The 27792-nt window shown below is 48.2% G+C and overlaps 2 protein-coding genes across 15 annotated transcripts in view; both read right to left on the bottom strand.

The window, feature by feature from the left end:
• Svopl (SVOP-like) overlaps nucleotides 1-17866 on the bottom strand; it is a 101387-nt gene extending 83521 nt beyond the window's left edge. For 2 of the 10 annotated variants that reach the window (XM_013504969.1, XM_013504967.1), the window contains exons 1-9: nucleotides 17085-17455; nucleotides 14119-14158; nucleotides 13460-13512; nucleotides 11211-11316; nucleotides 10995-11113; nucleotides 8804-8902; nucleotides 5639-5710; nucleotides 3045-3169; nucleotides 1944-2007 (exon numbers count right to left, since the gene is read on the bottom strand). In XM_013504969.1, coding sequence (XP_013360423.1) covers nucleotides 1944-2007; nucleotides 3045-3169; nucleotides 5639-5710; nucleotides 8804-8902; nucleotides 10995-11113; nucleotides 11211-11316; nucleotides 13460-13474 — 600 coding nt within the window. In that variant the 5' untranslated portion in view covers nucleotides 13475-13512; nucleotides 14119-14158; nucleotides 17085-17455. Of the gene's footprint in view, nucleotides 1-1943; nucleotides 2008-3044; nucleotides 3170-5638; nucleotides 5711-8803; nucleotides 8903-10994; nucleotides 11114-11210; nucleotides 11317-11784; nucleotides 11882-13459; nucleotides 13513-14118; nucleotides 14159-17084; nucleotides 17460-17781 lie in introns of those variants that run through there. The other 8 variants (XM_013504968.1, XM_013504976.1, XM_013504973.1 and 5 more) reach the window with 8 other exon arrangements.
• Nucleotides 17867-18501: 635 nt separating this feature from the next.
• Atp6v0a4 (ATPase, H+ transporting, lysosomal V0 subunit a4) overlaps nucleotides 18502-27792 on the bottom strand; it is a 76909-nt gene continuing 67618 nt past the window's right edge. For all 5 annotated transcript variants that reach the window (XM_013505029.1, XM_005405454.2, XM_005405451.2 and 2 more), the window contains exons 18-21: nucleotides 25226-25336; nucleotides 21336-21453; nucleotides 19908-20079; nucleotides 18502-18905 (exon numbers count right to left, since the gene is read on the bottom strand). In XM_013505029.1, the coding sequence (XP_013360483.1) occupies nucleotides 18812-18905; nucleotides 19908-20079; nucleotides 21336-21453; nucleotides 25226-25336 (495 nt within the window). In that variant the 3' untranslated portion in view covers nucleotides 18502-18811. The remainder of the gene's footprint in view (nucleotides 18906-19907; nucleotides 20080-21335; nucleotides 21454-25225; nucleotides 25337-27792) is intronic.

Raw genomic sequence — 27792 nt, 5'->3', positions numbered from 1 at the left:
AAAACCTCCGGTAGAACAGGAATATCAGATCGGGGCTTTTCTTTCTTAAGCAGGTGACCACTGACCCTCACACAAGAGTCACAGGGGAGACTGTGAACATATTCTCTTCTCCTACTTATTGCCATCTCCTTTCTCTAATATTACGTTTCTTCTGCACCCTTTCAAAGCTCTACTAGACATACACAAGCTAATAAGGATACATTTTTGTTCTTCTTCCCCACAAGCAGCACTGCAGTACACATAATACTCCATACTTTGCTTTTTGCACATAAAAATATATCTTAGAGATTTGGGGGGTATTTTTTGTTGCTGCTCCTGCTATTTTTTGAAAGTCTTGCTCTATAATTCAGGTTCAACTTGAACTCTGGGCGATCCTTCTGCCTCAGCCTCCCAAGTGCTAGGATTATAGGTGTGCACCACATCTGGCTATTTTAGAGATAATTTTATATCAGGGAATCACATGGAACCCACTACAGCCACAAGCATCAGGAATTAGAATCCCTGTCACCACTGGCCTGAGCATTCTTCCCCATGTGACGACAAGGAAGGGAACATGTTAGAAGATTCTTTCGGTCAGGTGCAGGGGTGCACACCTGCAATCCCAGCTACTTGAGAGGGAGGCTGAGGCAGGATGATTGCAAGTTCCAGGCTACCCTGGCCAATTTAGTAAGACCCTGTCTCAAATTAAAAAAATAAAAAGGGCTAGGAGTACAGCAAAGTGACAGAGTGCTTGCAAGACCCTGGGTTCAAAACCAGTACCATGCCAAAATAATAATAATAATAATAGTAATAGTAATAATAATAATAATAATAATCCTTTAGAGAATCAATTAAGGAGTGCTATTTCATTAAAGAATTCTACAGTCAAAACTATTTCAGAAGAAAAAAAAATATGTCAGAAGGTGATTAGGGCTGCAAAGAAGTCATAATGTGATGGAGAGTGACTTGGGTAGGGTTAACTTTTGTGAACATACAACAAATAAGGCCACTGGTATAGCCCCAGTAAAAGTGAGGTGGCACTGGGTAGGATTTCAGTAGTAAAATGCAAAATGATTTTTAATTAGGCACACACTTTAGAAGCAGAAGTGTCAGAAGGTTTGTTGACAGACACTCAAATCACGGTGATGAGTCACCAGGTGGGTGACTGAGTGGGATGAAGGGAGGAGAGGGGTCCTTGAGCGCCCTGTGACTTAACATCCGCGGATTCCACATGCATACTCTTAACATGTGAAAAATACTCAGAAAAGGGCCAGGAAGATGGCTCAGCGGCACAGCACCTGCCTGGCAAGCGCAAGGTCCTGAGTTTGATTCCTGGTACCAAAAGAAAAAAAAACAACAAAGAAAAAAATTGTGTCTGAGCGGAACAGGTATGGGCTTTGTCATTATTCCCTAAACAGTGCAATAGAACAACTCTTTTCATACCACTCACTAGATATTATAAATCCTCCAGAGGTGTGTTAATGTGGGTAAGAGGATATATGAACATCATATATGGCACCGGGACTCAATATGGGAGGGACTTAGGCATCCTCAGACTCCTGGGCCATCTGGGTCCCAGAACCAGTCCCCTCAGATGCCAAGGGACAGCCATTAACAGAAAGCTAACATCACTGGGGTGGGTTAGAGGAGCCAAGGAGACCAGGAAGTTGCCTGCCTGGCGGGGACACGGCCAGGTGCGGGGCAGAGCAGGGATGATCGCCACGCATAAGCCAAGCAGAAACACAGTCACAAAGGGAGCTAGTGCTGTACTCCAGTTCCACCTTGGCTGACAGATGTCCTGGGCTCAGGAGACCTTGCAGTGGGATTCTCAGATCCAAGCACTCTCAGTGCTTTTAGCTGGTGCTGAATAACAGGCAGAACTCTAGCCAAAGTCAGAAGAAAATCCACGTGCCTCACACCCTATCAGATGCAGAAGACGGGGTAGAATTCCAGTTTCACCTTACCTGAGACAAGGGAAGCATATAGCCTCGATATTTTGTGGGCAGAAATTCAGTCTTTATAATTAGCCTAAATGGGAAAGAGAAAAAAAACATGATACTTTTGTTTCTATAAAGCCAGATGACTTTTTTTTAAACAACCATAATCTTCCTGGTCACAAGAAATCAAAACAATATTTCATTGGTCACAAGAAATCAAAACAATAAAGAAATCAAAAATAATATCTCATTGTGCATCAAAATGCAATTGTTATGGCTAATATGCACCGAAGAAACCAATAAGAAGTAAATTTAGGAGGGTGTGTGGTGCACGCCTGTAATCCCAGCACTAGGGAGGCTGAGGCAGGAAGATTGCTATGAGTCCAAGACCAGCCTGGGCTACAAAGTGAGCTCAAGGCCAGCCTGAAGTGCATAATGAGACCCTGCCTCAGAAAGACCAAAAAAAAAAAAAAATCTACTTATCTTCTATTCCTTTAGGGCTCCAAAACTCAGAGAGCTGCTTAACTTATGCCCTAGGGAAGAACAATTCCTTCGCCAACACATTAAGGCAACAATTAGGTGCTCTGACATCTCCTGATAGTTTCTATGTGACTTGCTCCAGGCTTTGGGGAGAGCATAGCTGGAGGAGCCTGGCTAATTTCCAGGAGGCTACACTATAACCAAGAAGCCCAGGCCTAGTTATCCTCCGGGGCTAAACATCAATTGGTCTCAGCAGTAAATTCTCGCTGGGAACAGTCTGCTATCACAGGGCAGTGGCACTTCAAATCAGCTATTCCTGATGGCCAAACTACACTCTAAATACAAACTTCGTTGGTCTAACAAAATTGTGCATGTCTAAAAACTAATGATTAGCCTTTGAAAGGTGGGTCGGGGGGGAATAACATAAGTGCAATCTAACATTCTGTAAACTTTACCATGGAGCATTATTTCAGTGGCAAAGGGCTCCTAATGGATTCTGAAGCCATTACTTTCAAAAAACTCAAAAATAATCAGTGCTAGTAAAGTCTGTTTATTACAGGTTGTTGATCTATTCTTCCCATTCGCCGTGTGTAAATGCCTGTGGGCTGGAGCATTCTTCCCCCCGGGATTCCCCGGAGCAGTCTTTACCCTTGTGCGTGGCCGGACACGCCGCAGCCCACCATGGTCCGCAGAAAGACGAACCAGACGTACGAAGGTGCGAAGGAGGTCAGCAAAGAGAAGTAGGCGCCCCACAGGAAGGAGAGGAGCAAAATCTGGGCCAAGAAAAGAGAACTCATTCAACGGACCTGCGCTAGACGGGGGCAGGGAAGAGAAGCCGCCTTCTCAAGGCGATTTTTCCTTTCTGTCCAGATGTTTATTTAACAAACAGCAGCAGCCTGGCCTCTCAGTCATCAGCTCACTCCAGCCGATCTCTTGTTGGAAAGGCCACACCTTCCAGGTTCTCCAGCATCCTCTGTTCCTGCTGTAACAGGCGGCAGGGACTGGAACCGTACGTGAGAAAGCAAAGGTCTGTTTCCCTACACCCAGGGTGTGAGCTCAGTGAAGTACAGTACCAAGTTAGGGTAATGATAGGGCGAAAACGAGGTATTTGCTTTATCTCTACAAGAATAATACAAGTTTAGGGCAGGGGATATAGCTCAGTGGCACAGTGCTTGCCTGGCAAGTCTAAGGTCCTGAGTTTGGTAGAAAAAAAAAAAAAATCTTAAGAATAATACAAGTTCGAAGGGCTTGGTAGCGCACACCTGTAATCCCAGCACTCAGGAGGCTGAGGCAGGAGGATCTTTGAGAGTTTGAGACCAGCCTGGGCTATCAAGTGAGCTCAAGGCCAGCCTGAACTGCATAGTGAGACCCTGCCTCAAAAAGACAAAAAAAAAGTTCACAGTAAAGAATAAGGAAGAATAACAAATTGAAATCTTTGATTCTCCAACCCAGAGAAAATACCCTTAAGACTTTTAAAATCCTATTTTCCTTGTAAAGGAAAGCAAATTTGTAACGGCTATAAAATATTCCAGAAGAAAGATATAATACATGTAATATAAAACATAAATTGGAAAAACACCTATATATTGATTATACACCCTACTGTTGAACACAGGGGCTGATTCCAATTTGCTCACTATGAAAATAAACAGGGACAGTATCTGTGGGTACAACTTCACATCCTCCCTGACCATCTCAGCCAGCTAGATCACTGCAAGGCAAGGGATCAGGTTACGAGAGTGGATCCTTTCCAGATTCATCATTTGCACTGCCGCGCTGAGGATCAGAGAAATTATACTGATGGGGAAGGAACAGTGGTTCTCACTCTCTGAGTTCTTAGTTGAGTTGGACCCTGAAACACAAGACAGCTGAAGGAGACAAGAGCCGAACACTTTAACACCCGCCTCCAACAAGCCAAGCCAGGGAGAAGCATCTCAGAGGTGTGGCTCAGAACCCAGCGGAGAGCCTGGGGTTTAAAGAAGCAGTGTCAAATGAAAGCGGCTGTGGGCTTCCGGATGTGAGAAATTAATACATGGGAGGGAAGGAGTGGAGCAGTTGGTCTGCAGGCTCCTCTGCAACCTTCTCTAGTCTAAGAGTCCGCAATTATCTCCAGCAAAGTAGAATTTGGGTCCTGACTTGGGCAGAAAAGCAGGAGGAGTCAAGAGTTTTTCTTCCTTTTGCTGCTTAATTGCCATTAGCTCCAAAATAATTTTATTTCAAAAAGTCATGTTTTGGGGCAACCTATTTCTGGTTTCTGGCAGTACCTATATATAGTACATGAGGATGTCTGTATTTCTAAAGCACGATTTCAACAATGGAAGACTGCTTAAGAAAAACACCTTACGGAGGTCAAGGATATAGCTCAGTGACACGGTACCTGCCTGGTAATCGTGAGGTTCTGGGTTCAATTCCTGGTACCAAAATAAAAAAGAAAAGAAAGAAAAATGCCTTTTGGGCTCAAAGTTTAATATTAATTTCATAAGGAAAAATAATACCTTGCTATGTGATTTTGCTTTTGTTAACTCCTGAGATTATATTTTCGAGGTTTTTTTATCAGTTACATTTCTTCTTTTTTTTTTTTTTTTTTTTTTTTTCTGGTACCGGAAATCGAACTTAGGACCTTGCCCTGGCCAGGCAGGGGCTTATGTCGCTGAGCTATATCCCTGACCCTCTTCTTTTATAAAATGCTTTTTTATGAGTTTTTTTCTTTCTGAGATACTTCTGATTTCATGTTAATTTAGAAGACTGTGTGATTTTAGACAGACTAAAATAGGACTGTAAGCTCAGCACTCAGAGGCCGGGGCAGGAGGATCGCCATGAGTTTGAGGCCAGCCTGGGACACAAAGCGAGCTCAAGGCCAGCCTGCACTACACAGGGAAACCCTGTCCCAAAATAAATAAAATTTTAAAATAAACAAGAGGAGACCCAGGTTTAAAATCAGAAGACCCTCAATCTTCTGCCCAGCCACACAGCTGTACCAAAGTTAACTAACGTGCAGCTATCTTGCAAATTCCTGCATTCTGACCCGTCAAGGCTGTCCCTGGACTCTAGGATGCCAGGTGTGGGGACAATTTGTAAAACAAGGATGACAAGCACAGAACTCAGAAATGTTCTGTCAGGGCAGGGAATTTCTTGCATTTTCCATCTTGGACTTTAGAGTGTCTATGGAAGAGAAGCCAGAGCGTGATGCCCACAAAAGACTGCCTCAAAGAAAATTCCCAATCCTGCCACATCCAACCTACCTTCCAGCGGCCGTATCTGTCAGCCAAGAGCCCAAAGAGGATGCTGGACACCATGTAGCCAAAAAACACCATCTGGAGGAAGGAGGGACAAGCAGTGCTTCAGCAGGCCCAGCTAAGATGCTCACTTATGCGCTCATCCAGCTTAGCTGAAGGGAGTGGAAAGGCAGGACACATGGGAATTAAAGGGGCTTCCCTACACTACCTCCCAGGGCTCCAAGACAGCGGATTCTGCTTCCTGTGGGACACCCCATACCTTCAGACACTGCCCCTGAGGAGATGAGGCCAGAAGGCGGTGGCTGTACTCCCTCTGACACTCAGATGACGGCCTTGGCCAGACCCAGGCTATAACTGTGAATTTCAGCGGTAATCACAGACATGTCCATTCAGCCTGCCCTGCCCTATTCCAATGCAAGCAGAGGTCAGGAGAAGCAGTCTTCCTTTATGTTCGTGTGTGTCAACAAACTTCACACAAACACCCAAACCAAATCATCTACTTTAAAAAAAAAAAAAAGAAAGAACTCTGCAAATGGTGGTGGTGCACGCCAGTAATCCTAGCAAAATCCTAGCACTCTGTGAGGCTGAGGCAGGAGAATGGCAAATTCAGCCTGAGCGATTTAGCAAATAGGCAAGACCCTGACTAGAACTACAAAATAGAAAAAGAGCTGGGGATGTAGCTTGGTACAAAAGCCCTGGATTCAATTCCCAGTACAAATAAATAAACTCCTCAAAATAAATATACACCCTAACATGAACCTACTTCTCCTTTCTTGTTCTCACGATAGCTTGTCCTCCTCTGATAAAATCAGAGAAGATCCCTGCTCCTCCTGAGATGAAAGCAGCTGTCAGCACCTTCCGGCTATGTATTTCTCCACCTCCAGCTGTTTCCAGCTAGGTCTTTTGCTTCCACAGCTCCATCCCAGGAGAGTCAAAGGAAATGGGTAGCTTAGCTTCCACCACCTTCCGGGAGAAGGTGGCTTTTCTCCCCCCTCCTAACTTCCTCAAGAGACCCAGGCTCAGTCTGTCAAAGGCAACCACAAGGCAAAATCCTGTATATTCCTGAATAATGAAAGCTATGCTTTTGCTCTGTGCTCTGTAGGACAGAAACCTTAATTCACACCAGGCATGGTGGTGCACACCTGTAATCCCAGCACTCGGGAGGCTGAGGCAGGTTAAATTCAAGGCCAGCATGGGCTACAAAGAGAGCTCAAGGCCAGCCTGAACTGCATAGCAAGACCCTGTCTCAAAAAGACCAGAAAAAAGACAGAGAGAGAGAGAGAGAGAGAGAGAGAGAGAGAGAGAGAGAGAGAGAGACCTTGATTCACAGCCTAGGTTGGCCCTGAAGCTTGTAAACCTGCAATTCTGCAACCCAGCCTGGGAGAACGCATGCAGACAGGAAACCGGCAGCCTGCGCTTTCCTTCAGGTGCTTACTTTTAATATAAAAAGTGACTCTCACGCTTCTGGTTTAAGCACCATGTGGAGCTGATTCTCCAGCACTGAATGACTGATTCCCAGAGTGAGGGGAGGTAATTAACCCGCAACCCTTAGCTACTCGACGAGCAGCTGCTCAGGCCATGGTAGAGAGTGTGGAGTTGCAGTTAGGGCTGGGAAGCCCAGGAGATGGTGGAAATGTGGCCTCGTGGCTCCAAGAGTGGCTGGTCAGTGAGCCCAGCGGCAGAAGCCAGGGTCAGGCGGCTTCACAGCCAGGACCAGGAGGGGCTGGGAGAGCCGGAAATGGTCACTTCCTCAGTGAGGGTCATAACCCAGTCTGAGCTGTGAGCCGCTGGAAGAGGTAAATCAGCCAACTGCGGCTACTGAGGAAACTTTTCAGGCAGAATTAGGAAACAGTATAAGTCTAACCAGTGAGATGTGAGCTATCACTATATATCATGCAGCATAACATAAAAATTGTACCACATAATCTAAAAACTACTGCATAATACAATTTCACGGCCATGACAGGTACCAGTGTCACATCTGGATCTCCAGTATTCTCAGGATCTAAGTCTGCTTACTACAAATCTAGTGAGGTACAAAGCAGTTATAATTATATGTACAGTGGTGTGGTGGTTTATGCCTGTAATCTCAGTACTCTGAGAGGCTGAGGCAGGAGGATTACAAGTTAGAGTCCATTATGGGTGATTTAGGAGGACCCCAATTTCAAAATTCACACACACACAAATTTTTAAACAGAGTTTGATGTAGTTCATTGCAAAAGCCCTGGGTTCAATCTCCAGTACCACAAAAAAAGAAAAAAAAAGCATTGACAAGTAATGCTTTGTAAACTGTAACTAGACAGTCTATGTAGAAGAAAATGAAACAGTGGTGTCATTTTATTACAAGACTAAGTGCAACCTCTGGTTAACTTTATTACTCTTTAGTACTTTTTCTAAAACCAGTAGAGTTTTAAAACAAAAAGGAGCCAGGTGTGGTGGCGCACGCCTGTAATCCCAGCACTCAGGAGGCTGAGGCAGGAGGATCGTTGCAAGTCCAAGACCAGCCTGGGCTATGTAGTGAGCTCAAGGCCAGCCTGAACTGCATAGCGAGACCCTTTCTAAAAGAGTCGGGGGCAGTATTTTCAGATCCACTTAAGGAGAAACCTAATGACTGTGTACAAAATGGCAGATACATTATTTGCATCGAATATTTTTTCCTTAGAGGTTTGTGTGCTCGGGCCCAGCGCTGGGGAGCAGGGCCAGTAGGATGGAGCCTACGTGAAGACTGAGTCACCCTAAACCTCACTTTCCCTTCTCACTGTCCACGCACACCAAAGCTGCTGCCAATTATGGCTTTTGAGAGAATGACAGGTGACTTGTTGAATTCTGCTTGGCAGCAAAACGTAGTGTGCAGCTTGTGTGGCTGTGTGCTTGTCCTGGTCTTTGAGAGAAGGTGACTGAGTAATAACGCCATTCAGTGCGGGCAACTGGTTTCCCCCCAGGAGCCCAAGTAACCGGCTTGTAGTCACGTAGCCAGCCTGTGTCAGCCCATGACCGACCCTCGAGGTAAGGGCCGCCTCCTTGGTGCGATTCCCCCGCCCCGACTCTTGCTTGGGGAGGGAGAGAGGCCCCGGTGCGGTGGGGCCCAGCGGTGGCGAATGCTCCCGTGGGTACAGGAAGGGGCGCCGGCCCCTCAGCTGCGCCTGCACAGCAAGGGACGCAGGTACTCACCGTGGTCACGAATGCCACCTGCCAGTTCTCCAGGTGCCACTCACAGCGGATGACAGGGGACACCACAGCGATTAACATGATCTCCATGGCCTCCACCACCTTGAAGAAGTGAGAATCACGCCAGGCCCAGGTGCCGCTCCCTCAGCCCTCCTCAGCCCTCCTCAGCCAGGCCCAGGGTGCAGGGTATGCCCACTGCCATGGACGGGACCATTCTGAGGACGGGACCCACAAGGCCTCCTAGCCTAAGGCCAGGAGAGGGCTCTTCTGACTACACGCAGGTCGGCACTTCTGTTCTCCCCTGCATGTGGGAGGGACAGGGATGGGGGCCAGGGAAAGAACGCTTCTCAGCAGGCAAGCTGGGAGGAATCGAAACAGACTGAAAGAAGGTGCACACCTGTAATCTCAGCAGTCTGAGAGGCTGAGGCAGGAAGATCTCAAATTCAAGCCCAGCCTGGGCAACTTCATAGCTTAGCAAGACCCTGCCTCAAAATTAAATAAAAACGAAAAAAGACTAGGGCTGCAGCTCAGTGCAAAGGCCTTGAGTTCAATACTCAGTACTGAAGAAAAGCAAAGCAGAGGGCAGACGCCATTTGACTCCTGCAGAGACTCTCTGGAAGTGGACGAGAGCTGGGTCAGCCCCCACGTGGGCACAATTACCTGTCCTTTGAGTACTGAACCTGTGATCTGCAGCACTTCTGGAGACCTTGCTCTGCAGCAGGGAAGCGTTCTACATCGTGTTGCTGGTTATCATAAAAATTAGACTAAAATACTCGACCTCATTCATTCATTTGCAACAAGGTCATCCACATAGCCCAGACTGCCCTTGAACTCACAGGGATCCCCCTGTCTCAGCCTCCTGAGTCTAGGATTACAGGTGTTACTGCCACGCCCAGCTCTGTCCCTTTTGTCTCCTGTGTCCGCCTCCTGAGACAGGAGTGTCGGATGCCCTGTGCCACACACCTCTCTTCCTCACATGCAGTCAGCACTCGCTGGTGTTCCCTTCCCTCTTCCCTCCCAAGTCACTTTTTTTTTTTTTTTTGCTGGTCACCGTTTCCTCTCCCTCCCTGCATTATCACCATGCATCTAAGTTTATCGGTTCTGGAGATGGAACCCAGGGCCTCACACATGCTGGGCCAATATGTTTCCACTGAGCTACACCCCTAGCCCTCTTACAATTCCACAACAAAGTATGGCTAAATTCCCCAAGTTGGCCTCAAACTTGGGATCCTCCTGCCTCAGCCTCCTGAGGGCTGGAATTACAAGCGTGCACCACCATGCCTGGTGAGATCCCATAACTTATAAGGAGCAGAAAACTGCCTCTGTAGTCTCAGCTACTTGAGAGGCTGAGGCAGGAGGCGCCAGGGATTAGAGAGCAGCTGGACCGAAGACATGCTCTGGAGCACCCATATTTATTGGGTTTCTACAGATGGGGGGTGCAGGAAATGAGGAGCACGGAAGAAGTTAGAACAAAGGTAGTAATCTCGGTAAGGAAGAGGACTGGTTGATGTCAAGGCTGACAGTCTTAGTGCTCTGGGATAAGGAGCGTCAGCCTTACAGTGGCAGCCTATCTTGTCCTCTAAAGACTGTGAATTTGAGGTTTTTTGACACGGCCAGAGGTCCCTCCGTTCAGCAGCTTAACCCCGGACAGCCTGGTCTCCAACACCCACATGCCCAAGTGGCCCAGGCACCTCCTAGAGGCCCCCTAATCGCCTACCACATTGGCCACAGCTGGAGCTGAGACACGCTCAACCCATGGCAGTAAATAACAAGCCTCCACCTGTGCCCCGAAAATAAGGACAGCAGGTGTCCTGGGTTACTGGGATGCAGAAATGTCTGGAGGCCAGCGTGGTGGTGCACACCTGTAATCCCAGCACTTGGGAGGCTGAGGCAGGAAGATCGACCTGAGTTTAAGGCCAGCCTGGGGCTACAGAGTGAGACCCTGTCTCAAAATAGAAAGAAAACTGGGGAGCCTTGCGTCTGACCCTACGCGGAATAATACCAGGGTTTCTCCTGTCCCCATACCTCCGTTGAAACCATTTTAAATGTGAGCTTTGACTCTCAGGGCACAGAGACACAACATCTGTGTGTCCCTAGCCCAGCACCTGCTCCCTTCCACACTCCAGAAACAGCCCAAGTGCCAAGCAGGGAGCCCGGTGGGGAGACCACGGAGCCCCGAGAGGCACTCACTCACCCCGGTGCTGCCCATGATCAGGAACAGGGCGATGTGGAAGCGCCCGAAGCCGATGGTCTCCACCGCGTCCTCCACCGTGAACGTCTTGGGCTCTGACGAGGGAGGGCACGGGGGCGCAGCTGTGTGCGAGAGAAGGCGGTGCGGGGTCCCAGTGCCTCCTGTCACCCTCCTGTCACCCCGCACGGGCGCAGCAGCGCTGGAGAGCGGGGCCCTTACCTTTCTGGGGCGGTGGCTCCGGGCCCGAGTGGCTGAGCATGCGCAGGCTGAGGATGGTGACCGGCTCTGTGGGCCTGGACGCCATGCGGCCCCGGTGCCCCTCACACTGCCAGGATGAAAGGACAGAGACATTGTGGTGACCGAGCACCATCTACGCCAGCCATGGGCAAAATCCCATGGAGCCTCACCCAACCCTGCTGAGGGAGGTGTTTTACCCTCAGCCACGCGTTTCTGAGGAGCCAGACTGCAGCCTTCCAATTCTTTCCTTCCCAGACCAGGAGATGGAGGGATAGAGGGATAGAGGGAGGGAGGGAGGGAGGAGGGAGGGGAAGGAAGTAAAACGAGAATGAAGGTGTGCTGTGAACACGTACCCCCTCCCCCAGCTCTGTGTAATCACTACGGACTGTGAACACACACTGACAAAAATGAAATGGAGCTGGTGGTGCACAACTATAATCCCACACTCGGGAGGCTGAGGCGGGAGGGTTGCCTTGAGTTTGCAGCCAGCCTGGGCTACATAGTGAGACCCTGTCTCAAAATAAAATAAAATTAAAATTCTTTCCCCTCCACTTACAAAGTGTGGCTTTGAGGAGTTTGTCCTTTGTATTCCTGTTTCCTCCTCTCCAAAATGGAGACAATACAATGGTTTCGCCTAACTTCTAGGCTGGCGTGAGGACTCCGTGAGTTGGTTCAGAGAAAGTGCTTCATCTACACCTAGTGTGCGTGGGGAGTGCAGTTAGTGTGAGCAGGCAGCTCCTGCCACGCTGCCATTAAGCATGCGTGTGATGCCATCAAACGATAGCAACCCCGAAGAGCTCAAGCGCGTCACAAGTGTTAAAACGCATCTGCTCGGAGTTACGCTAAAGATAGGACTCACTGGTCCCCTTTGGAGAACAAAGGTGAACCAACTCCCCACTCTGAAAATTAGTGAACGCTTTGGCTTCCTTGTGTACTCTGTATGCCAAGGTAACCAGTAACAAAACCATGACCTTGAAGTTTTCTTGAATTTCAGAGGAAATTAAATTTTTGCTGTTCTGCAACTCCTTTTTTTGTGGGGGTGGGGCTGGTACCGGGAATCGAACTCAGGACCTTGTGCTTGCCAGGCAGGCACTTGTGCCACTGAGCTGTATCCCAGCCCTGCAACTCCTACTAAGTAACAGATCTAGACAACGGTCACAATGGCGGATGGGGACCTTAACGGCCTTGAGGGTGAGACCATGCCAGCGGGTGAGGCCCTGCCCCAGGCTAAATGGGGGTGATCGGCTGTGGTCCCTGCGGAACTGTGGTGGGCAGGAAGTGTTCACACCCCCGGAAGTGTTTTCAGAAAATGGAACTGAGCCAGTTTACACAGGGAGGGGAAAAATATGTGAAGCTACCCCATGTGTGTGCAAATGCGGGAAGTTCTACAGAATAAATGACTTCATTTCCTGAATAACTAAGTGGTGAGAATAAAAGGGAAAAACAGGGTGACATAGTGAGACTACATTTTCCAAATTAGAACTAGAGGTCTAAGTGTGCTTTTGATAACTACAGAAATAGCTAGAGACCAGGCGTGGTGGTGCACACCTAGCTCCCAAGCTACTCAGGAGGCTGGGGCAGGAGCACCTCAAGTTCAAGGCCAGCCTGGGCAAGTTAGTGAGACCCCGCCCCATCTCAAAATAAAATACAAAGGCCTGGGTTGTGATTCAGTGGCAGAGCTCTCTCATACAAACAAACAAAATTTAATAAAAGAAAAGCTGGGAGAATTGCAAAAAGGAGAAACTATAACCGAGTCAGCGCTTTTCTCAGTAAGTAATGGCTTGATACTATCTCCAGTTGATAGGGCAGAAAATAAAAAATAATTATGTTGTTTTCATTATACAAGTAATCACTGAGAAATCTAAAAACAGAAATTTCTCTAGGGATGGGGAAAATTGAAGCAGAGGTTTCTTTTTTTCAGTCATAAATTCATCTGTTTGAAATTATCATGTGTGCTTATTACTTAATAACTTTTTAAACTTTTTTGTTTTGTTTGGTTTGGTTTTTTTTTTCCCCGGTACCGGGAATCGCACTCACGACTGTGTGCTTTCCAGGCAGGTGCTGTGCCACTGAGCTAAATCCCCAGCCCTAACTTTTTTTAACTTAAAGAGAGGTAAATAAACAGAATATGAAACATATGTGTAATAGAAGTTCTTGTAGGTCAAACACCTGAAGGACCAATACAGAAAATAAAAGCCAGTGGCAGGTACATCTATGAAATCCAGTTCCACCTGGTCGGCAGCCATGACTTGAATTCATATGTAACCACTTTCTTCTATCAGATCTGCAAAAATGTTAAAGATTGATTAGGGACCAAGAGTAGGTGTAAACTGGTACAATGTTTCTTTGTGTGTATGGTTTGTGGGTTTTTTGTTTGTTTGTTTGTTGGGTCTTGCTATATGTTTTAGCTGGTCTTGAACTCACTATGTAACCCAGGCTGGCCTTGAACTCTCAGACATCCTCCTGCCTCAGCCTCCCAAATGCTGGGATTACAGGTGTGCATCACTATGCCTAGCCAATATGTGTTTCTTGAGGGCAGTTAGTCAACAGATGACAAAATGTTGACCAAGCCATTTCACTCTGAGGGCTCGCTGTACTGACACAAATAAGCAGACCAACATATACAAGGGGTAATCAAAGTATATGACAAATATTTACATTTTTAAAAATTATTACAGTAAAAAATATTGTCATTAATCCCCCTCAAAATACTACCCCTCACTCTGACCACACTTATCGCATTGTTCTCAATACTTTCTGAAGCAGTTTCGGAAATCCTCTTTCCTGAGTGTCTGTATGAAGTTTCACTAAAAAATACAGGGAATGCTGCTGCCGAGCACCGTCCAACAAAAAGACAGGCTTGTAAAAACACAGCTGTTTCCTCACCCACCTGATTCATAGGATCCGGCACTGTACAACTTCCGGCTCTTCTGCAAGGTAAAAACAAGCAAAGGTTTTGAATCCTGAGGGAACCACAACAGCTCAGTTAATAGGAGGATGGGGGCCCAGATGGAATAAAAGTCCAGAAGATGGAACAAGCCAGCTCAGGCTCCGGCTCTCTGTCTCTGTCTGTCTGTCTCTCTGCCTGCCTGTCTCTCTCTCACATACACAGAAAAATAAAGTTCACTCTGAGGTAAGCCGCTTGTTACCTGTGGTCTCTGATACTTGGCAGTTTTGAGCAATTCTTGGCTGATAAACTTCCTCTTACATATGTTACAAGGATTGAACGAGTCAGTGTTGGTCAAATATGGCCCTGGACCCTTGCATCACAGGAGTGCGTGGCAGTGCTGATGCTCATTCGTGGATAAAGGAATTAGGGAAATTGCTGCGATTTCACCATCATCACTCATCATTTGCTCCGGATAAGTGCCTGCGTGACTACAGAATAGCAAATGTGGGTCTCTCCAACTGGAGAGAGACAGAGGAGAAGGAAAAGAAAGGAAGAGAGGGAGCAGGGAGGGAAGGAGGAAGGGAGGGAGGGAAGAGGAAGGGGGCTGGGGTTATGGGTCTGCGGTGGAATCCTTGCCTAGCATGTGTGAAGTCATGGGTTCCCTCTCTAGCATAACAAAGATATGTATCGCCTCAAGGTCTTTACTGCTAACACTGCACTAACATACTGGGCTCAAATGGAAAACCACCCAAAGTGGAGAAAAGTTACTTGTTTTCTAAAAGAGGCTGATGGTATTTCAAGGGTCAGTGTAAGTGGAGTTAGCAAACCTTCGCCATTTGCGCTAGGCTCCCCCTGGGGAAGAAGAGCTCAGGACCTCTCCAGAGGAGTCTAACTCTTCATCCAACCAGTCACTCTGCCTTACCAAAATGGGGTGGTGATAATGGGTCCTTTCCAGTAAAAATGCTCCTGTTAGGCCAGGCATGGTGATGAACGTCTATAATCTCAGCACTCGGGAGGCTGAGGCAGGAGGATTGTTGTGAGTTCAAGCCTGGGCTACAAAATGAGCTCAAAGCCAGCCTGAACTACATAGCGAGACCCTGCCTCAAAAAGACAAAATAAATAAATAATGAAAATGCTCCTGTTGGTCTACATTCTTTTACTCTGCAAAAACCACTCTATTTTATAGGAAGAAAGGGCTTCCGACTTTACTTTTTCTCAAAGGATTTGTGGGTGCAGGAGGTGAGGGAAAGTGAGTTGCAACTCACTCAAACTCCACTCAGAGGAGCGGGGTGGCCCTTGCCTGGCCACCAGAGCAGTGTCCAATGTCCCCCATTTGGACATCCACCTTCCTCATGCCCTTCCTTGGGATGGTCACATCCCAGTGAGCTATCAGGACAGGGGAGGTTGCCAAGTTCACTTGCACCAGAGAAAGCGCACCTCTGAGGCCCCTGGTGACACAGGGCTTATTTACAGCAGGACCCTTTGCTGGGGAGGAGGCTGTGTTGTCAGGGTTTAAGGTTGGTGTGTGCAGATTGTAAAAGGAGACTGTATCCCAAGCAGGGAGAGGACTCGCTACCCACAGTTAGTTAAGATTCTATGGAAAGCATTTTCATGGAATCTTCCCATGTTTCAGCCAAAAGTTTCCTTTTTTTTTTTTGTCTTTTTGAGACAGGGTCTTGCTACATAGTTCAGGCTAGCCTTGAGCTCACTTTGTAGCCCAGGCTGGTCTCAAACTCACAACAATCCTCCTGCCTCAGCCTCCTGAGTGCTGGGATTACAGGCATGCGCCACCATGCCCTGCTGAAAAGTTTCATCAAAACAGAAGATAAAATATTTTAGAGAACTTAACTCTGAAATGGTCCCTTCTGCTGGGTCCAGGGTCTACTCATCCTCCCGGGTTTCTCTCTCTCTCTGTCTCTCTCTGTCTCTCTCCGTCTCTCTGTCTCTCTCTGTCTCTCTCTGTCTCTCTGTCTCTCTCTGTCTCTCTCTGTCTCTGTCTCTCTCTCTCTTTCTCTCTCTGACTCAGGAAGGAGTCAGTGTAAAGCAGCAGTGATTTATTACAGGTGTTGGAGAGAAAGCTGGTGCACAGCCACCCCAGTGGAGGAGGGGCCTCAGAGCAGGCACCAATAGCCGGTTTTTGTAAAGTAGTGGTCCCATCCCACTTCTCTTTTCCACTTTTCTTTTTGAAGATCTTTACTTGCTCGGTTATTAGGAAGGGGCATTGTTACGCTAGGTGCTCAGAAAGGAAGCCACCCAAGGTTTGTAAGAGGAAGTCTCCAACCGCAGGGTGTCAGCTTGGCTGTTTGCTAAGATGCAGAGACAGGTTCCTTTCTCTTAAAAGGGGCCCATCTTTCTGGGCTGATGCCACCTAAGGGTCCACAGCCCCTACAAAATGGAGCACCACAAAGGCTGAAGTCTCATCTGTTCTTTTTTTGGAACCGGAAATTGAACTCAGGACCTCACGCTTGCCAAGCAGTCTTGCATGCGTCGCTGAGCTAAAGACAGGAAGGAAGGAAAGAAGCGAGGAGTGGAAGGGAGGGAAACAGCGAATAACACAAGAGGTTCCTTATCATCAGCTCCTAAAAACTACAACGGGAGAGTAACTGTGGGAAACAGCTTGGAAAAGAAATGGACAGGTTGGGAGAATTTCTCTGAAATGCAAAGGCTCCAACAGAGCTCAAGCTTCGTTAATACAAATTATAAAGAATCGCGTGGCATTTTATTTTATTGTTTTGATGTACTGAATTTTTTTCTAGAAATAACTGGGACTTTGTGGATCATTTAAACCTGAAGAATATGTGTGTGCGCGTGTGTGCACGCGCATGAGTGTGTGAAGTTTAACAATACCAATCAAAAGGAAGTGTTCACACCCCATTTGCCTTCAACTACGCACTAATAGTCAACCCCCCTCCCGCCCGTCCGCAGCAGGAGCAGCAGGCAGCTCTCCGGCCCGCAGGATTTCTTACCTGTGCTTAGTTCTCGGGAAGCTGTCCCTTCCCGGCCCCTCGGTCCACCTGGCCACAGCCCGTCGCAGGTGAAGTCTGAGCGCTGATGCCTCAGCTCCGGGACCCCCTGGGGACACGCCTGGCCCTTGGGCTCCCTCCTCCTCCCCTCAGGGCTCCAGGCAGCTTGCAGCAGGGACAACCTTGCACCCCGGGGCAGGGCTGACACCTGGGCACACCCCCTGCCCAGCAGCCCTCCCCAGAGCCCTTTTAAAGGGGAAATTAATCCCTTCTGGAGACAGAGCTCAGCCGCCCACGGGAGGAAATGAATGTTCATTTCAGGGGCAGAGTTTCTAAGAGGCCTGGTCCTTTCTCCAAGCAAGGGGCAGGGAGCGGTTCTCTCACAGCTGTTGCGTTCAAAATCAGAGGGCAGGTGGCTGGGGCCCTACCAACAGCGTCCACAAGCTCCCGCTCCAGCACCAGAGGCGGCGCCATAGTCCCCAGCTGAACACGGGCCGACAACTCCATTTCTTGCTCAAGAGTCCACATGACAAAGCGTCAGGGTCAGAACCTGAGCATGCACGTCTCCACCTGGCACCCTTTTACACAACCGCCCTCAGTGAACACCTCCTGAGCACCCACTACGTGCCCTCCACTGCACTGAGGGCAGGACGTGCCCAGCAGTGACATGGAAGCTTCCACTTAGAGACAAGCATCCCACCTGCATGGATGGCTGTCAGGCCTGCATACGGGTGGCAACTGGGGGCAAAAAGTAGTCCCACCGCAAAGGTGAATTCCATCCCATCAGCTCCTTTCAAACTTCATTTACTGATAATGCATATTTAGAGCTAAATATTATATAAAAGGACCTCTTCAATGGTTAAGCACCACAAAAATGTGTGTTTAGACTTAGTTACCACAGAGATGATTATTCACCTGGGTGAAGGCGATGCAGACCAAACAGCCCATGGCATGAATCTTAGCGGGCTCTTGGGAGCGGGCCAGGCCAGGTGCCCTGAGAAAGTACGTGTGGGGCCAGGGCCAGACTGTGCGGTAGTGCTTCCTGGTTCTCCACTTCTGGGCCCGGCCCACACCCCCGCTACCTGCTTCTCCAGTTACTGAGCAGACAATGAATGTGACTGAGCTCTGTCACACCTCACTGCGCAGCCCTTGGCCCAAGCAGAGCTGCACCAGGGCAACCCTCCCTGAGCACAGGGAACTCAACCTGTCCTTCCTCACCTGGAGTGGAAATTCATGAGAAAGTTCTCAAGCGTGTAATGCTAAGCCAAGACAAGGCAAGGAAGAGGGAAATGAGGGAATACAATAAACCCGATCCCTCTCTGGGATTAGTTTGTGTAACTCCATTGTCCCCTCTGGCTTGTAATTATCAATGTTAAATGTCATGGGATGGTTTTGAATAAAGACATCATACAGAAAAAAATCAATGACTCATTTGTTTGTTTTCTTGATTACAATACTTTGAGTATTACAAGCAGACTCGGTTCACACACGCCCCCTCTCTTCCCAATCATTTTATTGGTTGGTAATTAAGACCTCCCATGAAGTCCAAAGGAACTGCCAAAGCAGCTCCCCTCTGACGCGGTTGTCAAACTCCAAGGCTTACACCCAAAAACACACTGCTTCATGCCTCTGGTAGCCAAGAACCATCATCCACGGGACGCTTTCCATCGGCAACAAGGCTCAACGCGTCCTGCTGGCACAGGCCCTGGCGCGGGAGGCGCAGGCTGCAGCTACTCCTCGGCTGTCCCTTCCAGGATGTCCTTGAAGGAGAACGGAGAGAACTTGTACCCAGCCCCGGTGTAGAATTTGTTCTGGAACTCCACCCTGGTGTTGGGAGCCGTGGGAGGAAAGGAGACGGAACACATAGTTAGAGGCTGGCGGGAGGAGACTAGATGCAGCACGCTTGTAAGAAGCAAGCTAAAGGTCAGAAAAGCCGGCCAGGAAATGCTATGGGCTGGTGGCTGCCGTGGGAACCCTGATAACATCCCAAGCCCTTCTCCTGTCCCACTCTTACCTCCTCCCTTCCCCGCCCAGCCTACCCTCCGGGCCTGCCTGAGTCACAGCTCGCCAGCCTCCATGGCAGGTGCAGACGCCCACCCCACAGGCATTAGGTGACGTCTCCCATGCACAATGTGACAGCCATTCCCAAGGTTATCCCCACAGTCCACGGCCACCCTGTCCCAACTGTGGGCCCTTGCTACAGAGCAATCACTACCTGGGCCTGTGCCCTTATAACTTCACTACTATCATGTCGGATTGTGGATGTCTTATGACCTTACAGGGCTTACAGCCTTGAAGACATGGCAGAGAGGGTGTCACAGGCATAGGGGCTGTTATTATTCTCTCCCCTCAGTGCATAAGTGTAAAAGCTTTCCCGCTCAGCAGCAGCCACAGAGGGAGGGAGCCTTGTGTCCCCGCTAGTCTTTGGGTACATCTGTGAACGTCCCATTAGAATTCAGGACCTTGTTCTAAGATATAACTCCCACCCTGCACAGCATACCGTCCCTGAGCCTATTTCAGACCTGTCGCCTTACCTATGCTCAGAGGTACCACTTAAAGCCAGCCATTACAACAAATGAACACTTGATTTTTAAAAGAGAGTAAAAAAAAAAAAAAAACTAGTATTTATTAGAGGGCAGCCAGTGTCTGTGTAAATGTTTATTATGTCATTTAATACTGTCCGAACAGAAGACTAAACTCATGTTCCGGCAAGGCACATACATCCCGAATGTCACACGACAGATGAGGCTGTGTGCCCAGTCGGCTGGCCCTGCAGCTGGTCCCTCCCTACACCACCCCGCGTCTCCCGGGGACAACTGTGCTCACCAGTGCAGCCGCAGGGCGTGGAGGAAGGCAGACAGGCCCTCCATGATGAGGAGGATGGCCACCGTCAGAACAGCAAACACTGCAAAAATGACAAACACCCCAACGAGTCCTCCCCAGCCTTGCAGACGGAGGCCGATGTTCATGACCATGGTCCAGAGGACTTCAGACAGTTCTGCAAGATGCAAGCAACAGTCTCAAACCCAGGGTCTGGCTTGCAAATGCAGATTAGTTTTAGACCATCTTCTTAGGTCAGCAGCTCCATTCTGAGATGGAGAACATCCTGGGGCTTGCGCATGAGAGTGGCTACAGCACCTTTGTCCTCCAGAGGAAAACGAATACGAGGTGTGATCAAAATGCTGTATGTAGTGAATGCTTAAATTTTTAAATAATTTATGACAGTAAAAAACACATTGCTGCTGGGCATAGTGGTGCACGCCTGTAATCCCAGCACTCAGGAGGCTGAGGCGGGAGGATCATTGTGAGTTCTTGTGAGTTGGAGACCAGCCTGGGCTACAAAGTGAGCTCAAGGCCAGCCTCAAATGCCTAGCGAGACCCTGTCTCAAAAACAAAACAAATGAACAAAAAACCGCACGGCCATTAGTCCCCCTCCCTTCAAATACACTGACCCTATCATTCTTGCCACTTTCTGAAAAAGGTCTGGAAGTGCTCTTTCCTGAGTGTCTTTATGATGTGTGATCAAAACCATGGAGAATGCTGTTGCTGAGAGCGATCCAACAGAAAGGCAGGCTCATCAGAACATTACTGCACATTCTCATCCCCCTTATGTATAGGATCTGTCACTGCAAATTCTGGCTCTTCCCTGCAGTCAAAATGACCATGAAAGGTAAATGTTTTGAATTGATTCAGGACATGGAGACAGCTATGACAGTGAAACTAGACACTCAGGAAAGAGGACTCCAGAACTGCTTCGGAAAGTGGCCAGAATGATGGGATAGAGATTTAGCTCAGCAGCACAGCACCTGCCTGGCTAGCGCAAGGCCGTGAGTTCGATTCCTGGTACCGGAAAAGAAAAAAAAAAAAGAATGATGGGATAAGTGTGCTTGAAATAAGGGGAATTATTTTGAGGGGGGTGAAGGGCACTATGTCTTTCATTATAGTAAATTCTTAAAATTGAAACATTCACCTCATTTTTCAACCACACCTCACACATGGTAGCGTATTACTCACCAGGGAAGAGCAAACTACAACTATGACTTATACACACACAAAAGCAAAGCCCAAAAGTACACAAGCCTCAGGACTTCTTGTGGGCTGAGTGTCTGTGTGCCAGCCCAGACTCATATATGAAAGCCCTAATCTCTAACCGCGGCCCCTGTAGGAAGTGCTGAGAGTCAGGTGAGGTTTAGGGAAGGGCCCCAGGAGACGCGCCCTGCCTGGTCGACAGGTGCCGGGTGCCGTATCACTCACCGGCGTGCGCCAGGCTGAGCGCCCAGAGCCGCAGGTAGGAGGCCGTGTTAGAGACGCAGCCCAGGCAGTACTCGATGGTGTGGATGGCCTGGTGGACAAAGACGTCTCCGAAGTTGAACTGAAAGGGAACATTTCGATTTTGTTTCACCAAGTACTTCCTTTTGCTGCTTCTTGTCTTGAGAACATCAAAATCCACTTCTTTACTTTTTAAAATCTTTGATTAATAGGCAATGATTGTACGTATTTGTGGGACAGTGTGAAATTTCTACACATGTACAGAACATGTGTGGGGGGAGTTATCAGGCCTTTTGTGTTTCCAGCTCCTTATCGTTTCTTTCTGTTCAGGGCGACTGAGCCCCTCTTTTCTAGTTCTTTAAAAATATATGTAACAGGTTACTGTGAACTACAGTCACCCTGCTGTGCTGTGAAACACTGAACTCATTCTTTCTAACTGTGTTTTCTTACCTGTTCTCCACCCTCCCTTCCTCCCTCCTTCCACTCTCTCTCTCTCTCTCTGTGTGTCTCTCTCTCTATATATATACATATATATAGTCTTTGGGACAGGGTCTTGCTATGTAGTTCAGGCTGGCCTTGAGCTCACTTTGTAGCCCAGGCTGGCCTCAAACTCACAGCAATCCTCCTGCTTCAGCCTCCTCAGTGCTGGGATTACAGGCATGTGCCACCACACCCAGCACAAAATATATTTTTAAAATGACACATAGATGAATAAGATATGCTTTTTGTTGTTAAGATACGCCCAGTCTAACTCGGGGAAAATGAACATTAATACGCTTGAGGAAAGAGAGCCAGTGGGACTAAGTAGGACATGGTGTGTGCAGTTATGTTTCCCAGAAATCATTGAAAAAAGAGACCAGAAGAAGGAGGGCTGGGGGTGAGATTTATGCCGAGCCATGCAGGGGAGGGGACCTGGAAGTGAAAGAGAAGCAGGCTGTTCCTGATAAGAAAAAGGACTCCCAGGAGAGAAAAGGCTGGAAATATTGAGTCAAGTTAGGGAGAAAACCATTGAGCCCAAACTGCAAACTGGTTCAGGGCAGGGACAGAAGATACCACTCAGGCACTGAAGTTGCTGAAAAGACAAGGTGCAGGGAGGGCGGAGAGGAGAACTAGGAGTGAAAAGTAAAGATGGAGGGTTCATTTGGGAGCAGAGCAGAACTGAGAGGACACAGCCCACATGCAAAAGGGCCAGCACTGAGATCTGCCCAGCAATGCAGGAATGAGCTGGTTTCCTTCCTGCATCCTGAAATGTGGGCAGCAATCTGCCCTTGCCCTCCAGTGGCTCACAGGTAGCAGGGACAACACACGCACACACAGCCTGAAAACCCGCAGTGCCCGCTGGGAACACAGGGAAAGGCCTCCTAACCAAGGGCGGCCAGGGTCACCGCGGGCTCTAAGGGCCTCGGAGCCCAGGGCCCAAGAAACTAAGAGCTCCTGGGGCTGGGGATTTAGCTCAGCGGCACAGCACTTGCCTGGCAAGCACAAGGTCGTGAGTTTGATTCCTGGTACCAGAAAAAAAGCAAAAACAAAACAAAAAGCTAAGAGCTCCTACATTGGAGGCATTGGACAAACTGGAGGGGGAGGGGAACAGCGACACTCACACACTGTGACTTCAGGGGGACAGCAGGTCACAGAACAGAATCTGTCTGCACACAGTGCCAGAGGTGGCGACGGAATCGGAAGCAAAGGCCAGGCTGAAAGCAGACACCTGGAACTTCATCTGCAGAAGGAAGAGGAAGAGCAACAAGGAAAAGTTGCAGGAAGAGGAGCTTCCGGCCTTGGGAAACACCTTTGTCAAAGCTAAGAGAAAAAGAAAGTGCTGGGGAAAGAACAGGTCAAAGTAGCTGGAGAAGTGAGAGCCTCGGTCCAGGACATAAGGACAGAGCGGCATCCGGGAAGGAGGGAGGATGCAGTCAGTATGTTGGGCTGTGGAGAAAAGAAAAAAGTCAACTCAGCCATAGAAACAGCTATAGGAATGGAAGGGATGAGGCGGGCAGGGATGGAGTGGGCAGGGATAGAGGAGAAGAGTGTGGCAAAGAACAGATCCGACCCAAGAGAGGACTGGTTCAGTCCCAGCTCCCAGGAGAAACCCTAAGCCCCTGGCGTGTTTTGTTATTCGAACTGCCCTGATACATTATGGGGGGCCGCACTAGAACGTCCACCCATGTGGTGAAGGACTTGGGACAATTCTTTTTTTTTTTTTTTTTGGTACCGGGGATCGAACTCAGGACCTTGCACTTGGCAGACAGGCGCTTGTGCCGCTGAGCTATATCCCCGGCTTGGGACAGTTCTTGAAGGACGGGAGGAGCTAGAAACGGCTGACGTGGACCATCTTGTCTGCAGAATGGGACCCCAGAAACACTAGGCCCTGACGTCCTCCTGGGCTGGTGGCACTGTGCACATACTGCCGCACTCTGGTGCTGGGAATGCGTCCCCCAGGCACAGAAGCTTCATTTTGGAACCCTCCAACTCCTGGATACTATCCTACGTGCCTCCACCTTTGGCTCCTTCTGATTTGTATCCTTTTACTACAACAAAAAAGTATAATGGTAGAGCCTTTTCCTGAGTTATGTGAGTTATTCTGCAAATTGCTGAGCCTGGAGGAGTCTGAGAGGTTCACCCAGTGTGTAGCCTGCTGGTCTGAAATGACAGTGGCTGCAGCTGGTCTGTGGGCAGATGTGGCCTTGAACTTGAACTTGGCTAACTCCTGGGGAGGAGGGAGGTCAGGGAGACACTTGACGGGGGAAGCAAGGCAAGCCTCGTTTGCCTCCGGTAAGAAGCCCCTGCACAACGGTGCCTGGGGAGTGCTAGGAAGGAGACCACAGTCCTTGACAGGCAGCTGGGTCACAGAGGTACGGGGGAAACTGCCTGCCCATGTAACAGGGCTGAGAGCAGAACAGATGAGCGAGCTCGGCCTGCACAGGCTGGGACTTGAGTCTGAGGTTGTGTGGGTCCAGCAAGTCAGACAGTTAGTCATACCAACAACCGATATCTTGGCTTCATCTCTGTCCCTGGAATCTTAGGGAAATTTCCCATGGTTCACATTTTTCGCTAATTCCAGTTGATCATCCATTCATTTGAAGTGAGATTCTTTAAATAATTAACTACAAAAATGGAGCCGTATGTAGTGTATGCAGTGTCTCTGGCCCGCACGGGAGTCCAGTCCCCACTATGGAACTGGAATAGAGCACATGGAAAGCTCCCAGAGGGCTGGGGCTGACTTTGCCCACCCCCAAAACACAGGCAGCTGCTTTCCCCAGGGAAAATGAGAGGACAGGCAGGGAGAGAAAAACGCAAGCTATGGTTTCTCAGTGGAGGCAACTAAGGGTAAAAGGTAAGTGAACCAGTTCAAGATGGAGGCCAGGAGGCAAAGAAGCTATGGTGGCCGTGTGTGCCCATGTGGGAGAAGACAGCTGCGAATCAGTAATCCACATGCGGCTTCGATATCTCAGGCTAGATGTGGGCCCTGCTGTCATCCAGGGCACCAATGGGCTACAGCAAGGTGAATGGAGCCAGCTGGTAGGGGTGTGGTTCTAAGCCAAGAGCCCACAGCAACACTAGGACCCCCGTCCCACCACCTCTGCAGCTGGTACTCACCTCCTCTTACAGGAAGAGCCATGCTTGGCCAAAATATTAAAATGCTTCCAGAGTGGCTGGGAAAGAGCTGGTCCATTTCCCTTCGACATTCCCACTTGCCTACCTCCCGAGACACTGGTGCTCCAGGGCCGGGGTCAGCAGGTGCCTCCAGGCTCTGCCAGCCCCAGGCCTGTGCTCACACGGACTGCCCAGTGACCACACCTAGCAACTGGTAACACCAGATCCTCCACAATCTGCACAAACTTGAGGGTTGCCCTGGGTGTCCTGGTGGCAGATACCTCCTCTTCATGGTCATCCTGAGCCCCGTGGGCATCTGCAGAATCAGAGGGACTGGAGGTGCCACTTTCCACGTCCTCTGTGGCATTTTCTTGGACCGTGAAAGCCTGCAGCTGTCAAGCAAGCAAACAAGAGAATACTAAACACACCCTTATTATTATAACCACACTGCATAAAATAAAGTCTCTTAAATGTTAGCTGTGGCCCAACGTGGTGACGCACACACATAATCCCAGCATACTTGGGAGCTGAGGCAGGCAGATTGCAAGTTGAACCTTGCGGTCTTCGTGAGACACTATTTTAAAATAACTTAAGAAGGATCTGAAACTGGTCTAAATTTTTCTCAGTGCTATCTCAGCCTTCAAAAAAAAAGGCTGAGATAAGCATAATTGTACAAGCATAATTATCACTTACAGAGACGGAAACTAGCACAGAAAGGTTAAGAAATGTGTCCAAGACCACACAGCTGGTAAGGCCACTAAGTGATAGGAACAGGCTTCAAATCCAAGTGGTCTGATTCCAGAGTATATGTTTTTCCCCGTAGGACTCCAGAAAATGACAAACCGTGCACAGAAAAGCAACATGAACGCAAAAATGTCTTTCTATGGTTAAAAGAAAAACGTCCTCTCCCATCTGGTCAGTTGTACCTTCAACAGAGCCATGGGACTTAAATAGCCAGATTTCTATGGGCAAAATTAACTAAGAAAGGTTAAATCTTCTAACACAAATATACTTTCTAAAATAAAAACATGAGTTGGGGGTGGTGGCACACACCTGTGATCCCAGCTACTTGGGAGTCTGAGTTAGGAGGCCAGCTTGGGCTACACAGTAAGTTGTAGCCCAGCCTGAACTACATAGTGAGACCCAGTCTCAAAAAACCCCCCTTGGGGCTGGGGATTTAGCTCAGTGGTAGAATGCTTGTCTAGCAAGCAGGAAGCCCTGGGTTCAGTCCTTAGCACCAAAAAATTAAAAAGAAAAACAGTCAAAGAAAATAATCTAGGTACAATCATAATTCAGTGGGGCTGGTTTTACCCCAAAGATTGAACACAGTACAAATTGAGTATCTCTTATCTGAAATGATCAGGACTGGATGTATTTAAGATTTCTATTTTTATTTATTTTTTTTTTTTCAAATTTTGGAATATTTGCATGTGCATGGAACCTGAGCATGGGCCAGGGATATAGCTCAGTGGCATAAGTGCCTGCCTGGCAAGTGCCAGGTCCTGAGTTCGATTCCCAATTCCCGGTACCAAAAAAAAAAAAAAAAAAAGGAACCTGGGCGTAAACACAAAATTCCTTTGTGTTCCACGAACACCTTACACACGTAACCTGCTGGTAACTTAATGATATTTTTATCATCAAAATATGCCTACCGGTTGCTGTTGTTTGTTTTTGGTGGTACTAGGGATTGAACCGAGAGCCTTCACAATGAACTACATCTCCAGATTTTGTTTGTTTGTTTGTTTTGGTCTTTTTGAGACAAGGTCTCAATATGCAGTTCAGGCTGACCTTGAGCTCACTTTGTAGCCCAGACTGGTCTTGAACTCACAATGATCCTCCTGCCTCAACCTCCCAAGTACTGGAATTACAGGCATGCACCCCTACGCCTGGCTTTGTTTGTTTGTTTGTTTTGAGACAAGGTCTGGCTAAATTGCTAAATTGCCCAGGCTGGACTTGAACGCGCATCCCTTTCACCTGAGCCCCTCACACTGCTGGAGTTACAGGCATGCACGACGTCTGGCTGCTTGCATCTGTATTTTTACTACAAGTCATCACGTGACGTCAGGTGTGGGCTTTACCACTTATGATATCATGTAGGACCTCCAAAAGTTTTAGATTCTAGGGCATTTTGGATTAGGGATGCTTAATTTGTATTTCTTTCAGATCACTGCGAAGTTTAATGTCCTGAATCCAGTCTTTCCTAGAACAATTGCATAGGAGTATTGTAAATTAGGCATAAAAAAAAAAAATCTTTGTTTCTTTAGCAAATCTGCACCTAATATTTGGAGGGTTGTGGGCCAGGGTAAAATTGGAAGTGCACATGCGATATTGTTTAAATATTTAAAAGTTATAAATCAAACCAAGATACTCTTAAACAAAATATATTCTAGCCTCCTAGCTGATTCTCATAATGTAATAGAAAATTTTAAAACTAGCAGCTTCAATTTTTTTTTTTTTTTTTTGATACCAGAGTCAAATTCAGGACCTTGCACTTGCCAGGCAGGTGCTTGTGCCATTGAGCTATATCCCCGGCCCTAAAACTAGCAGCTTCGTAGATGAGCAGCTGGACTCAGTTAGCCTTGACTACACTAGCTAAAAACTCAGAGATAATTTGGCCCAGCTCTGTCTGACCTCATCCAGCTGCAATATAGTCTGCAGACATATCCTGTTTGCTGGCCTGTTCCGTAGTCTGTGTACCAGGGACAGAGTAGCCCAGTCAAAGACATGCTTGACTGATTATACTTCCTCACCTGGTCCTGACTCTCTCTGTCATTCCCACCATATGATAAATGACCTCCTTTAAAGCCAGCCCAGGGTGAATCTGCCTAGCAATGTATGACTGGAACAT

The sequence above is a fragment of the Chinchilla lanigera genome, unplaced genomic scaffold (assembly GCF_000276665.1).
Source record: "Chinchilla lanigera isolate Chin_1 unplaced genomic scaffold, ChiLan1.0 scaffold00093, whole genome shotgun sequence".
In the NCBI taxonomy this organism is placed as follows: Eukaryota; Metazoa; Chordata; class Mammalia; order Rodentia; family Chinchillidae; genus Chinchilla; species Chinchilla lanigera.
This window is presented reverse-complemented; position numbering and strand designations above follow the sequence as displayed.